The sequence below is a fragment of the Mastigoproctus giganteus genome, chromosome 6 (genome assembly GCF_048544385.1).
Source record: "Mastigoproctus giganteus isolate SK-2022 chromosome 6, ASM4854438v1, whole genome shotgun sequence".
NCBI classification, from domain to species: Eukaryota; Metazoa; Arthropoda; class Arachnida; order Uropygi; family Thelyphonidae; genus Mastigoproctus; species Mastigoproctus giganteus.
Genome location: NC_143580.1, coordinates 195,108,713 through 195,124,721, shown reverse-complemented (window position 1 = coordinate 195,124,721; position 16,009 = coordinate 195,108,713). Strand labels below are relative to the sequence as shown.

The following is a 16,009-nucleotide window of genomic DNA, read 5'->3' as shown; positions in this document are numbered from 1 at the left end:
ACACAAAGTTGAGGAGAGAGGGTTGATAATAGCCATAAGCTCCATTTGGTCAACTCATTGAGAAACAAAGAAGTTACACAGACACACAATAGGAATAATACAGAAAAGTGATATTGGCCAGGATGCAAATGACAGAAAATGTCTGATTTCTTTATTACAATCAGACATGAAGATTAATATGCATTGTAAGGAGATGGAAAGGAAGGTACACAGTATTTTATTAATGATTTGGTGCCAACCGGGCTAGCCAGGTGGGTAAAGTACCTGCCTGGCAACCTAGGCAGGTACTTTACCCACTTCGGTCGTGGGTTCGAATTCCACCTCGGGCTTGGATCAAAGTACTGCAAAAACCTTGGGAGGTGCATAATGGCCACAGAAGCCGATGCGCCAACAACTACCAAAAAAAAAAAAAAATTAATGATTTAGCATCTAGGGAGATGGAGGCAGTTCCATTATAAAAGTCAATTTTTTAAAACTACATCTGGAATATTGTTCAGGTCTGGCAACTGCATCAAAGGAAAGGCATTGAGATTCCTGATCCAGAAAGACAAACAACTCATCCAATGAAAATAGTAAAGGGATGTTAATATGAGGAGAGATTATGAAGCACTGGTGGGAGGGGATGCTGAATGACTGGAATTTTCACATTAAAACCAGACAAAAACCAGGTAGAATAAATACATTATTAGGAAAAGCTAATAAATTAGACCTATGGAAATTCACATCTGATTAATGTGCTGTCAACCACCAGAATAAACTGCCTTTCTGGATGATTAAAGATGACAGTCTGTATAAAATTTAAGAGGCATCCGATCAGTAACTTTTGGAAGAACATCAATTGAAGAATAAAAGTTGAACAATTTTTTTTTAATTTCTTTCCTTTTTTTTTTTTTTTGTTGATGCACAAAAACCTAGCATCCTTGTAAGTTAAACATTTTTTTTTAACTTAGTTTTAAATTTAGTCCTACGTCAAGATTTACATTTATTTCACGTATTTCCTGTCAATTAAAAGATAAAACTGTTATTAGTGTTATTAATGGAGTCCCCAGGGTTCGGGGTTGGGTCCATTGTTGTTTTCTGTATTTATCGATGATACTGATGAAGGTATATCAAACTTAATGTCAAAGTTTGCAGATTATACAAAGGTTGGCAGGGTTGTTAATGACAGTAATGACAATATGCTACTGCAAAAGGATCTAGAAAAGTGGGGCAAATGGGCTGAAAAATGGCAATTGAAGTTTAACATTGACAAATGCAAAGTACTGCATATAGGTAGCAGTAGCAGACACTGCAATTTGCAGAACTTAAGCCTTTCTTCATAAGAGCACCCTTTTGTTTCCCTCACTAGTCTTGTTACCCTTTTCTGTACTCGTTGAAGCAATTGTACATCCTTCCTAAAATGAGGCTTCCAGACCTGTGTGCAGCACTCAAGGAGTGGCCTGACCATTGCCTTATACAAGAGGATAATGACTTCCTTATCCCTACTAGCAAAATTCCTGTATATCATTGACAAGGCCCCAAGAACTGCTCTGGCAGTCTGTCTGCACTGTCAGAAAACTTGATATCTGACATATTTCATTCTCCACTACCCTGAGTGTAGTACCACACAGTTGGTACATTTCTCTGGAGTTACTGCTACCCATATGCAGTACTTTGCAGTAATTATTACATGTAAAAAATTAAACTATAAATATAAATTTTGATCAACAAAATTAAATCATATTTTTAAAAAATTGTATTAGTACAAATATTTTGCAAAAAATTGTATTAGCACACATATGAACCATGAAACACTTCAAGATGTACATATACTCATAAAATAACTCAATCTTTCAATCACTGGTGATGTACAATATCCTTCTTAATCCTTTACTACAGTACAGATTTTGTCTTCCACTGCTGAGCAGGAAAGATCGGCATTCAACACAAGTATCACTCTGAAAATATATGACACCTTTTCTGAAAATGTGGCACCATTTCTGAAAATATGTGGAATTACATATTGGCACATAAAAATCTGCGGTACAGTAGACACTTTTTCACTTATCCAGCTCTGCAGTAAGTCAGCTATCTTGTTACTGGTGCTTCTCGCTTGTGCACATACAGTCAGTCCTTTTATAACATGTGTTTACACTACATGAATTCGATCATACACAATTTATAAATAGGGGAACGATATCGTATATAACACAAACCGAATTCGCTTATGCACAATTCACCTTTGTGTTTACAAGAAATGGCAGTCGAACACGGAATCACCCCAACTGAACGCAACACGATAGGAATGAAGAGAAGATTCTGAAAATGTATTTATGTTTTTTATATCAGTGAAGGGGAAACACATTTCACCATAATAACGTAAAAACCCACACAATTACAGCTATCTGTATTATCGCAAATGCAATTAGATCGAGTTTACTACCAGTTTATAACAGATTCCACTAGCAGAAACGCAACTGGAAATTGTTTTTATTGTTTTATGGTAGTAATCCCCAGAAATGTGCTTTAGTAAAATGTGAGCTAGTGAGGTATTAATAGTGTCTCTCTCTGCCTTTATGGTGTTGTTTATTCAGTTGCTACATGCACACAGCTTTGTTTATGTGTATCAAGCATGCCTCCTCATTTTGTAATTGTGCTTTATTCCCTAAAAATACTTAAAAGGTGTGAAAAGGTTGTTGTTTGGTTTTTTAAGGAGCATTAGCAACTAAGGCCATATTGCTCCGAGTCATGCGGTGGTCATTCCCTGACCTTTCCGCATCCTCCGTATTTGGTGGTGACGGGCTCGAACCCCGGTTTAATCAAGAAGCGTGTGCTACGCACTGCTGCTCCTTCCCACCTGGCTACGGAGGCGCCAATGTGTGAAAAGGAAGCATCCTGGTGAAGACACTACAGATTCAGAGAGAAAAAGAAAAGCAATATCGATAAACAGAGGTGTACTGGGTCAAAAATTCTTACCCGGGAAAATTTGTAGTGGCCTCACACTAGTGTTTATGGCCAAAATCACACCGTCCTCCGGACCAGCAGGGTTTCCCCGGTAAGGCTTATGGCCGGTCTGCCTGTCAATAGAGAAAAAAATATGAAATTGTGAAACGCTTTGAGCGAAATGAAAGACCATGTGATATTGCACGTGCTACAGGCCTAAATGAGGCAATGCCGAGAATTAGAAAGAATGCAGAGAAAATAAAAACAACTTTCATTGCAGGAACAACTCAAAGTGTAATTAAAATCCATTAGATCAAAACACAAAGAATTGGAAGAGATGGAACGGCTGTCATCTATTTGGATAGAAAATCAAACAAAAAACAAGTTTGCTTACGATAGAAGCAAAAGCATTAGCAATATTTTATTACGTAATAGTCGTAATAAAATACTTAGGAATTTTATTACGATTAAAATGTTTTGGTTACAAATGTATGTTCAATCTTGGGTGGTCAGCACCTAACCCTATTTTTCCCATAGGGCCTGTTGTTTATATTGCACGAGGGTTTCTAGGAACACAACTATCGTGCTATACAAGTACTGACTGTATATATTTCAAATAGATGGGAATATGTACTGGTACAACAAAAAAAAAAAAAAAAAAAAAAAAAAATCACTTGATAAAATAGCAGCAGCAATCACTTTTACATAGCAAAAATTATTACCACTTTTATAGCATATAGAAAATTCAGTTAATTAATTATCTAACTTATTGTGACGGTGAGTGCTGTAACTCGCTGCAAGACCACGGGAAAGTCTCTGCCTCGAGTAATTCAATGGGTAGTGACCACGTTAAAAGCATTAATACACAATACAATGAAACTGAATTAGGGAAAATATTAGCCAGGGGATATCTTTAATGGAGATATAATAGAGAGTCAGGCAGAAAGTGTTAAAACTAATAGCAGTTCCAACTAGAATTTGATGGGAAAAGGCTCTGTGTAGGCAATTATATGGACTTATATTAGAGTTACAAAGAAATAACATACAATAAAATTCCATAACAACAAACTTCTCAGGGTGCACGAATCATTTTGTTATACCAAATTTTCATTCTAATGAATATCACTGAAAATTTTTTCAAAAGAATCATTATTTGTATAAATAACTACTACTGCACATTTCTAATATATATAATTTGATAGTATGAATCAGAGCTGTGCTACTCAATATGTTCTACGTTGATAATAATATTAGTAAAATAATAAGAGGAGTATACCTCAATATAGTGCGTAGAACCCTTCCGTATGATACCCTCCAGAAATTAAAACGGAAAAAATGAAAAAATCGGCAAACTTACCGGTACATTAGAGTAAAAAATAAATAATTAAATAATAAATTTAACACAATACAAATCAATTTAAAACAAATGAAAATCAAATTAACGCAATTAAAAGAATCAAACGAAAATATTCAAAACGATTTTCCTTCCTGAAGCTGACAACGCTTTTCGACCGTATGTCGTGATCACAGGAATGAAAATTGCGTTAATTTGATTTTCATTTGTTTTAAATTGATTTGTATTGTGTTAAATTGATTATTTAATTATTTATTTTTTACTCTAATGTACCGGTAAGTTTGCCGATTTTTTCGTTTTTTCCGTTTTAATTTCTGGAGGGTATCATACGGAAGGGTTCTACGCACTATATTGAGGTATACTCCTCTTATTATTTTACTAATATATATAAGTAGTAATTTCTACTATATTTTAAAGATTGACTTTAAAATCAATAATAAATTAATAAAACGATGAAATACATGTGGGTGCAAAAGTAAAAACACACTTTACCCAATTCACGATACCAAAATATACAAAATTGGGCAACGTCGGCCCTCAAAGCACATTTTCTAATATCTGATTATACACAGGTCAACACATTTTCTGGCTTCGCAAGGTCCAAAACTAGGGGTGCATTGTAGTCAAAGTCAACTTATACTCTAACATCTACACTATTGTTACTCTTCACATATTAATATGTTGTTTGTTTTTAATGCTGCCTAATTTTTTCCCTAAATTAAATCAAAAATACTACACTCAAAAATATGTAGGTACCACAGATGTAATGGGGAGAAAAGGAGGCATAATTATTCAAAAATTATGTGATAATGAATTTTTTTAATTCTTTTAAAACTTCCTTTTTTTTTTTTTCCCCTTCAAGAAAATGAAATGCTTTGATAGCTGTATTTTGATAGCAGTGGCACTGTGTAGCCATATTGTAAATATGGATTAGACAGTACCACTGATAATTTTCCATACAGTTTTTCTTCCATTGTATGAGGGAAAGGGTTCAAAAAAGATTTATATTCACCTTGAAGTAGTTGTGATAGAATATTGAAACAAACACCACATATTACACTTTTTCAGTATAGTCACCAGACAAAATAGCACACACAAAAGGGCACACATTTGCCACCTCTCAGTACACTTCAGTAGCCCAGTTTTGTAGAGGTCCTCTGACTCTCCTTCGAATCACGACATGGCAACAGAAATCACCTCCTCATTGGCAGCAAAGTATTTTCTGCAGAGAAAGGACTTCGGGAGGGTTATTTATTTATTTTGTTTTTTTTAAGGAGCATTAGCAACTAAGGCCATATTGCTCCGGGGATATGCGGTGGTCATTCCCTGACCTTTCCGCATCTGGTGGTCAGGGGCTCAAACCCCAGTCTAATCAAGAAGCGTGTGCTACGCACTGCTGCTCCCGCCCACCTGGCTACGGAGGCGCCTCTTCGGGAGGGAAAGAGGAAGAAATCCAAGGGTGAAAGAGGAATAAGCAGGACAGCAATATTTCAAACCCACGTTCTTGGACACAACTTACTGCAGAGTGAGGAATATGCAGTGGCATCATCATGGGGTAGGTGCACAGCTTTTCTAATCTTTTTTTTTTATAGCAGCACATAGGAGTTTTTAAGGAGTTTGGAATAATACTTCACCATCACAGTACAACCCTTCTGAGGGTAATCTTATCCTTAGCCATAATTATGAATCTTCCTTGGACTCAGGGGAGCTCCTCATGGACTAGAGGTATACAAATGTATCCCCAATTCACAAAAGGGATTCAAAAGATGACACAAGTAACTATAAACCTGTTAATTTAACTTGTGTTCCAGGGAAAATAATGGAGTCACTGGTTAAAGAAGCATTGCAGGATCATCTATACTTAAGTTAATAGTTAAGACAAGGCATAGGTTTGTTAAAGAGAGATCTTGTCTGACCAATTTGATTGGATACTATGATGTGGCCACAAAGGAACTAGATGCAAAAATTAATTTTGATATCATTTACTTGGATTTCAGGAAAGCTTTTGATACTATTGCACATGGAAGACTGCTGTACAAATCGGAGCAGTATGACATTAAGGGCAAGTTGCTACAATGGATAAAGGGATGGTTAAGTGGGAGACGAAAGAAAGTGGTAATCAATAGATACCACTCTTTGTGAACTAATGTTATTAGTGGAGTTCCCTTGGGTTCGATGCTGGGCCCATTGTTGTTTTGTGTATTCATCAATGATATTGATGAAGGTACCTCAGGCTTAATGTCCAAGTTTGCAGATGATACAAAGGCTGGTAGGGTTGTTAGCAATGGTAAAGACAGTATGCTACTGCAACAGGATCTAGATAATTTGGGCAAATGGGTTGAGAAGTGGCAGCTGAAGTTTAACATTGACAAATGCAAAGTACTGCATATGGGTAGCAATAACCCAAGAGAAATGTACCAACTGTGTGGTACTACACTCAGGAAAGTGGAGAATGAAAAAGACCTGGGGGTAATTGTGCAGTCAGGTATGAAGTTTGCTGAGCAGTGCAGAAGGGCTGTCAGAGCAGGTCATGGAGTCTTGTCAATGATATATAGGAATTTTGCTAGCAGGGATAAGGAGGTGATTATTCCATTGTAATGGTCAGGCCACACCTTGAGTAATGTGTACAGCTCTGGAAGCCACATTTTAAGGATGTAGAGTTGCTACAATGAGTACAAAGAAGGGCAACAAGATTGGCAAGGGGAACAAAGGGGTGCTCTTACCAAGATAGGCTTAAGTTCTGCAAATTGCAGCGCCTGGAGAATAGGCACCTGCAAGGTGATATGATTGAGGTGTATAAGGCCTTGAACAGGTTGAGCAAGCCCAATGCTGATGGGATTATTCCTCTTGCTCAGATTACAAATCTGAGGGGGCACAGATTCAAATTGAGGAAAGACAGTTGTAGAAGTTTGCCTTTAGCCAATGGGTTGTTGATTACTGAAACAGACTTCCATCTCTTGTTGTGGAAGTTGACAGCTTAAATAAATTTAAGGCTGAGCTAGACAGGCATTTGGAGTGAATGGATGGATTGGTGAAATGGGAGGGGTTTTTTTTGGCTGATGCTGCATAAGACGCTTTCTTGCATCATATGCCTCAACTAATGCTATGCTAATCTGTTAATATTACACCATGCTAATCCCAAAAAAACTGACAGCATCACCTTGCCAGCACTCAGTTACACCTTTGCCTTTTTTGGGTTGTGATTCTGCATGCTTCCATTGTTTTAACATTCGTTTAGTTTCGGGATCATAATGGTGGATCAAAGTTTCATCCATGATGACTAGCTGTGAAAAAACTCCTCTTGCTTTTCCTAGCACAGTGACAACTTCCATGTGCACATTGTCCCTTTTCCTTCTTCTGGTAAGAGGTCAGAAGTCTGGGAACCCATCTAGCAGACACTTCACTCATGTGCAACTGTTGATGCATGATGTTCTCTGCAGATCCTACACAACTTTGGAGCTATGCATCTAGTTCTCTGACACTAATACAGTGATCTTCCAGGATTAATGCCTCAATTTTTGCAACACTCTTCTGTTATGCAGCTGCTGGGCATCCTGAGATTTCTTCATCAAGCACTGAGGTTCTTCCACATTTGAACTGTTAATGTGCAGCAACACTAACCTGGGCATTCTTTTCCATAAACAGCAACTGTTTCTTTGTGAACTGTTTTGGGTGTTTTCCTTTGAAGAATGAGGAACTGATTCACTGATCTGCATTCCATTTTATCCACTGTGACACTTCACTTCATTTAGTGTTGCAAATAAAATGAATTGTCAAATCGAAACCAAAATTTGTGTGACTGCTATAGAGAGATTTCAAGCTATCAAACAAAAACAATTTCTTCATTCTATCAAAACTACTTCTGGGTGAAAACAAATCTTTTTTGAATTCCCTCATAAAGCAATATTTTTTAGGTATAAGTGGACTTTGAAAATAATTCATTATACTGAATTTTTCATCAAATTATTTCATTCAAATGAGACTTACAATACACTAATAACAAGGGAAGTCAGCCAGGACCAAGAAATACTTTTTTTGTTATACTGTAATTTTCATTGAAACAGTATTTATTGTAATTCGATTTTACTTTACTGTTATTTTCTGCACTTGTATTTTCTATGGCACACTGAAATCTGAGCCACAGAAAATTTTCTGTATTTCACATGCAAACATTATATAAACAAATTTATGAAAATTATATACTTATATGATTACATACCTAACATTCTCTCTCAGCTGCTTCACTAATTTGATATTTACATCAGCTTCTAATAAAGCTGTACATATCTCCTTTAGCATAGAATCTAAGACCTATAAATATAATGGTACAAAATGCTGTATATTAATAAAAGGACCTGATGTTTATTTAAAATTTATATTTGAACATGTGTTAAATGGGATATGCTTACAGACACAATAAAAGTCTCATTACTGAAATTTTGTTTTCCACCATAATTTCTGCATAATTTTAGTTCAATATTTAACATTATGTGCCATGAATAGTAATACAGATGGTTATATGATAGTGAATATATGGAAGCTTGCTACTAACTGACTAATTAAAAATGCACTAAAAATAAACAAGGAATGTTAATTATGTTACAAGATTCTGTATACAAATGATGAATAATTATTACAATAACAAGTTCAAATAAATTTTTAACAAAAATTCAAATATGTCTTGTGTTCACAAGTCTAATAATATAATTAAGTGTAAAATATAACATGTGATAGAGATAGGTTCACATACCAAAAAGCAAATGAGAATTAATTTGTTGCAATAAAACAGTGAACAGTGTGTTAATTTTAAAAAAAAATTAATATTTAATGAATATGTATTACAATCTGTTTCAAACTGTAACAACTGCAAATAAGGAATGCATAAACAAGTAACAAGCTTTATCAAGCTTGAGAACTTACCATTAGCAGACTTATTCAGAAACTAAAATACTAAATATCATCTTAGATATTCAATCTATATAATTCACAATTACATGCTACTAAGTTATGCAATTTTATCGGTAAGTAATTATGTACTACTACTAAGGTATGATTTTCAAGTCAAAATGTTAAAATGAAACTGAATAAAATGATGATTAAGTATGAAATAAAATTATCCTGTAGGGATCCAGTAATAGTACATCTTGCATTAAAATGCTACCATACAGTTGCTGGTTGTGATATTTTGCTTAAGCTGCTCAATGACATGACATCATACACAGAAAATCTCCAAATTTACAATATACATAAATACATTTATGTATTTAAATAGCTTTATTAAACATTTTGCTTCCTCCTTGCATAGTTTGAAACTAATTTTAACATTATATGCAGCCTGAGTGCTCCTTGAATTCTCTTGCTTGATATGGTTGCTATACTCATCCCATCTCATTGACAAAATAGAAAAGATACAAACCAGAATCCTAAAATATATATTACATTAGGACAGTATTTCTCATCTTGATAGTAACTATTATTACTCTTACTTAGCCAAATACAATACAAAACTGCTTTCAAAATGCAAACAAATACAAGGTTTAAAATTCATTTATAAAATTCTCAACGGTCAATGCACTAATCCTACCAACCTTGCAGACATTGTGATCTAAACCTCCCAAACACTTCCTAATTCATTTCACAAATATACATGGTCTCAATTCTAATCTTAAATGATGTCCATTTCCACTTGCAGTCTGCCAAACCCCATGTACTTTTTCTGACAGAATCTCAGTTATTGGTTGATTCAACTACTGCTCATCTCAGATGCCCAAATTATTTGTTGTATGATTCCTTTTGCCTCAAAGGTGGTACTTGTGCATATGTCCGTTCTGATATTCCCTGTCAGACTTGGAAATTTGGAATCTCCTCTCTTCGATCTTCTCTGGCTTAAAATCTCTCTACCTCATTGGGTCAAATTCATCTGTTGTCTCTACTGTTCTCCCAACTCCACTAATCACTTGGAGCTCTTTGACTTCCTCTCTTTGCAACTTGACTCTCCAATCCAACACTTTCCTAACAGTGAGGTAATTTTCCTTGGTGATTTTAATGTTCACAACTCCAGCTGGCTTCCGTTTTCTAGTCACACCGACCCAGCTGGTCGAGATGCTTTTGTTTTGTTTTTTGTTTTGTTTTAGGATTTTATGGCACATTAGCATCTAAGGCTATAATGCGCCAAGTGAAAAAGATGTAAAATATAAAACTATAATATTACAATTGTTTGTATATTATTGTAAAAGAGTATACAATATAAAACGTTCATAAAGCATAAAATGATAAAAACATTCTAGATAGAGTTATTTAGATTAATAAGTTGTAAAAACTTAAAAATAGCTGACACATTGTCTTGTCTGATAAAATCTGTCTGAGTGTATAAGGCTCAGACAGATGGCTAAAAAATTAACCAACGGTCATTATAAAAAGACTGGCATTCAATTAAAATATGACGGACTGTTAAAATGGTGTCACAATTTCTACACATAGGACGGTTGTCTGCCCTCAGCAGATAGCAATGTGTCAAGTGACAATGTCTTATTTATTTTCTATGCGGAGCCGAGATAGAACAACTTCCTCTTTTCGGTTCCTCCACAGACTAGACTGCCAATGTTCAATTACAGGCTTCATCTCACATAACTTGTTTGCAGTCTGTCCATGCCATGAGTGTTGCCATTGGGATACCAGTTTCTTTCGAATTACTTGCCTGTAGTCTGTATAGGGGACTAACAGGCACGAGTTAAAGAGGTTCGCTGATTTGGCTGCAAAGTCTGCCATATCATTTCCTGAGATCCCAATGTGGCCTGGGATCCAGGAGAAACGAACCTCAAATTCAGATTGTGCAAGAAGTGCAGCTTCTTCTGTATCCGGGTCAGGACAGGATGAGGATTGAACCTCATCGATGATAAAGCCTGCAACGAACTGAGATAATCGGTATATATATTTTTTGTGGTTGGTGGTTTGTATACGATCTAAGGCTAGCTCAACCGCGTGCAGCTCTGCAGTGAACACACTGCATTCGTTGGAGATCTGCTCAGATACCGTGGTGTCTGGGAAAACAGCTGCAGATCCGACAGACATTTCTGACCTCAAGCCATCTGTGTAAACAGGCAAGAAGTCAGCATGTTCCGAGCGCTGTGCTAAAAAGAGCTGCAGGTAGACGGTGGATGGAATACTGTCCTTTCTCCAATTGTTAAGGGAGAAGTTGCAGTTTGGGACACAAGAATGCCAGGGTGGAGAAGGTTTCTCTGGTGATGGGGCAACATTGTCTAATGTGATATTCAAATCATTGAGTAGCCTTTGAATACGAATACCGAATGGTTGATTGGCAGTCTGGTGAATGTTGTACAGATTTTCCCAACGTGGCTCAAAAACGGGTGTCCATGTCGGATGGTCTGGCAGAGATTTCAGCTTCAAAGCATACTGTAGAGACAACTCTTTCCTGCGAAGCGATAATGAGGGCTCATTCGCTTCGACATATAGGCTATGGACAGGAGAAGTTCGAAATGCTCCAGTGGCAATACGGATTGCCTGATTGTGGATGGGATCCAACCATCGGAGTACGCTGAGTCTAGAGGATGCGTATACTTGGCACCCATAATCTAACTTAGATCATACGAGTGCACGATAGAGGTGCAAAAAGGTACATTGGTCAGCGCCCCAAGAATGTGAGGAGATTGCACGTAGGATATTCAAGCCTCTCGTGCACTTCGCACGTAGTTGACAGATGTGTTGTAGAAAGGTCAACTTTCTATCAAATATAAGCCCCAAAAATCTAGTCTCAGGTACTACTGGAATAGCATTTTGTCCAAGCCTCAGTTCAGGTTCAGGGTGAAGATTGCGCTTTCTGCAAAAATGCATGCAAACAGTCTTTTGTGGAGAGAGAACCTGAATCTGTTATTCGTTGCCAATGAGTTCAGATGGTCAGTGGCATGTTGCAGTTGCCTCTCAATTACCCTCATGTTGCAGGAATGACAAAATATGCTAAAATCGTCAACATAGAGGGCACAGTTTACAGTTGGAGGAAGTTTCTGTGATGGAATTCACTTTGATGGCAAAAAGCATAACATTTAAAACGGATCCCTGAGGTACTCCCTCCTCTTGGCTAAAAGAGCGAGAGAGAGTAGATCCTATACAGACTGGGAAAGAACGATGACAAAAAGTTTTTAATAAAATTGGGGAGATTACCTCTAAGGCCAAAGCTATAGACATCTTTTAAAATTCCAAATCTCCAAGTTGTGTCATATGCAAGTTTCGAGCCTGATTAAATGGTCCAAAGTTGACCTATTCCTACGGAAGCCGCACTGCAATCTGGAGAGGAACCCAGAATTTTGCACAGACAGATAGTCAGAGCAATAGGACGGTAATTTGTTGGGATTTTAGGATCCTTTCCTGGCTTAGGAAAGGCAAGCACGATTGTCTTATGCCAGGAATCCGGAAACTGCTCTTCTTGAAATATTCTGTTATATAGAAAGAGCAGTTGGTCCATGGATTTTGCAGACAGATGTTTGATCATATCATAATGGATAAGATCTGGTCCAGTAGCACTTGCCTTGGTAAGAGTTAGAGCTGTTTCTAACTCTTCCGTGGTAAAAGGCCCGTTATAGGGATGAGACCTTTTAGATTTAAAGTTAATTGGCTGCTTTTCAAGTTTATCTTTCCAGACCAGAAATTCTGGGGAGTAAGCAGATGTTGACGAGATGGCAGAAAAGGTCTCCCCAAGTACATTGGCTATTGTAGTTGGGTCTGCAATAACGCATCCATTACACTCCAGCACCAATGAAGGGTGCGATGTATATTTACCCTTCATTTCCGGATTTTGTCCCAGATAGCTTTACTGCTGGTTGACTGGGTAATAGTGGATGTAAAGTGGATCCACGATTCCTTTTGGCTCTGACGACGAATATATTGTGCTTTCGCATGTGCACTTTTGAAAGATTGGTAGGATATCGTCGGAATATCCCCCAAGCTTTATTTTGTGCCTTTTTTGCTGCTTGCATTCAGTATTCCACCAAGGTTTTGGAAATGGCGGAAACCGGGTAGATGTTTTCGGAATTTTAGTTGTAGCTGCATGGACAATGCTTTCTGTGATGTACGCCACTGCATCATTGATAGGCTATTGACTGACTGTACTGATGTTAAAGTCTACCAGGTGTTGAAAGGTATTCCAGTAGCCTGATAAATCTTCCATCGCGGTAACCTAAAAGGTGGGCATGGCATCCCTTTAAGTAGGCTGGTTATCACGGGGAAGTGATCACTTCCATAAAGGTTCTCCTCTACCTCCCAAGTGATTGAAGGAAGGAGAGAGGGGGAGCATATAGATAGGTCAATAGTAGAGAACGTACGGGTAGGCATGCGGAAAACGTTCCCACATTTAGAAGGGATAGGTCATTGTCACTGAGCATATGCTCTATGACGTTTGCATTACCCCACAGGTTGTTATGTCCATTGAAATCGCCCAGGAGTAAGACAGGAGTAGGCAGCTGCACAATGAGATCATCAAGGTCTTTCTGGGAGATATCAGCCCCAGGCGGCAAATAAACTAAACAGACTGTTAATAAGAACCCTACTGTAAGGCGAACCGCTACCGCTTCTATGTTGGTGGTGAGCGCAATAGTTTGAAATGGGGTATGGTTGCCCAGAAGTATAGCAACACCCCATGAGCAAGTCCATCCCCAGTTCTGTCCTTTCGAATGATAGTAGCGTTACGAAGGGAATGGTTTTCATTTGCCTTCAGGTATATCTCTTGTAAGCAAAAGCAGACTGGCTTATGCTTTTGCAGAAGGGCCTTGATGTCATCATTGTTTCGCCGGAATCCGCAATTCCATTGTAGGAATTTAGCCATTATTTTGGCTTGGTGGCTTCCGGTGGCATCAGGCGGCTTCCGAGGTGCTGAGGGCTTACCTTTTTCAGTCCTGGCTTTATCCTTCCTGGAGAAGTATGGACGCTGTCCAGTGTCCATATCCTCCTCAGCAAAGAGCTCTAAGACTGAATCTTCTTGTACCTCCTTCTCTTCGACATCCATGTTTTCTTGGGTACTAGGGGATACTTCAACTTTCTTATTCTTTTCTTTTGCAATTGCTTTTTTTACTTGTGGAGCATTAGGAGGTACCGATATAGGAGTGGCAGCTGATTGGTCTTTCTGTGCAGGTTTTTGAGGACTTAAGAGATAACGTGCGATGGGAGTGAATGATTCTTTTGGAGGGTTGGTCATGTCCGTCTGAGTTCCAATGGAACATCTCCCTGCTACCTTCTGGGAATAGGTAGCGTTGTTGATATTCACAGGTTTCACCGCTTTCCTTGCCTCCTGGTATGATATATTTAGCTCTGCTTTCAGCCGTTCAATTTCTTTTTCTTCTTTCCACCTCTGGCATGCTCGTGAATAGACTGGATGTTCTCCCTCGCAGTTAATGCAGGTGGGTTTTGCGGTTGAACATGCTGTTGTTTTGTGGTCCTTTGCACCACATCGAGCACATGCAAGGACTCCATGGCAGGCCATTTGAGAATGTCCATATTTCTGGCATTTAAAACACCGTAAAGGGTTTTGAACATATGGATGCACTGGACAGTTGATGTAGCCAGCTTCAATCTCATCAGGAGACTTAGGTGAGTTAAATGTCAAGATAATGTTTCTGGTTTTAACAAGTTTCCCATCCCTACGTGCATTAATTCTCTTGACAGCAATAACTCCCTGTGGTTTCAATTCCGAGCAGATTTCCTCCTCGGTAACGTCAAGAAGGTTCCACTCTGAAATTAAACCTCTTGATGAATTGAGTGTTCTGTGTGGTGTCACTGTTATGGGTATTCCTTCGATTGATGTTACTCGGAGTAGCTGTTCAGACTGCCTGTCATTTTTAGTTTCAATCAAGAGATCCCCAGAACGGAGCCTCTTAACTGATTTGGGTGAACCTGCTAACCCATCTAACCCTTTTGGTATAAAGGTTGACATTTTACCAATCGGTTTTTCGCTGGTGGTTTTTTGTTTTTTTTTTTTTAGGAGCATTAGCAACTAAGGCCATATTGCTCCGGGAATATGCGGTGGTCATTCCCTGACCTTTCCGCATCCTCCGTATTTGGTGGAGACGGGCTCGAACCCTGGTCTAATCAAGAAGCGTGTGCTATGGGCTGCTGCTCCTTCCCACCTGGCTACGGAGGCGCCTTTTTGCTGGTGGAGTGTATAATTAAGAACCTTGGGACAGGCCCTGATGGTATTTCAGTTCACTGCCTCTTTGTAGCAATAGTGCTGTCTGTGTCGTCATCTATGTTTGCAGACAGGGATCGGGTTGGGGCCCCTGAAGTAGTAAGTTTATCAGGATTCATGGAGTTTGTGAAGTGGTTCAGTGCCCGGGCTCCCCACCCACCACGGAGCCCAAAGGGACACCCACTACCCGGCATGCAATAAATGCGCTCGGGAGTGAAACGCCAGGACTACCCAGACACCATACCTGCACCGCCGCCAACCTGAATCCTGACCCTCGGACCATGAGGGTAGGGGCATGGCATTGATACGGATGACCCTCGCAGGCGAGCCTACTAGCCGAGTGATCCTAGCTAGGCCTTCAAAGACCACCCGTCTTGTCGAAGCAGGGGCCAAAATGGTATATTGAAGCTGGGCCCCTCAACCATCAAGATCCCCCTTTCCGAATTTCCATGGATTGCAGTGCATGGCAAACACGCCGGGTTCCATTGATGTTAGCCTGGAACCTAGGCTGTGGTCGTTGGATCCCAGTGATGCTAGTCTGG

At 38.6% G+C, this 16,009-nt stretch overlaps 1 protein-coding gene across 1 annotated transcript in view; it reads right to left on the bottom strand.

Moving 5' to 3' along the window:
• The window catches only part of Srp54k (signal recognition particle 54k), a 121,419-nt gene that overhangs the window by 88,584 nt on the left and 16,826 nt on the right, over nucleotides 1–16,009 (bottom strand). Inside the window, exon 2 of the mRNA XM_090375601.1 lies at nucleotides 8,496–8,587. Within this exon, the coding sequence (XP_090231727.1) occupies nucleotides 8,496–8,587 (92 nt within the window). The remainder of the gene's footprint in view (nucleotides 1–8,495; nucleotides 8,588–16,009) is intronic.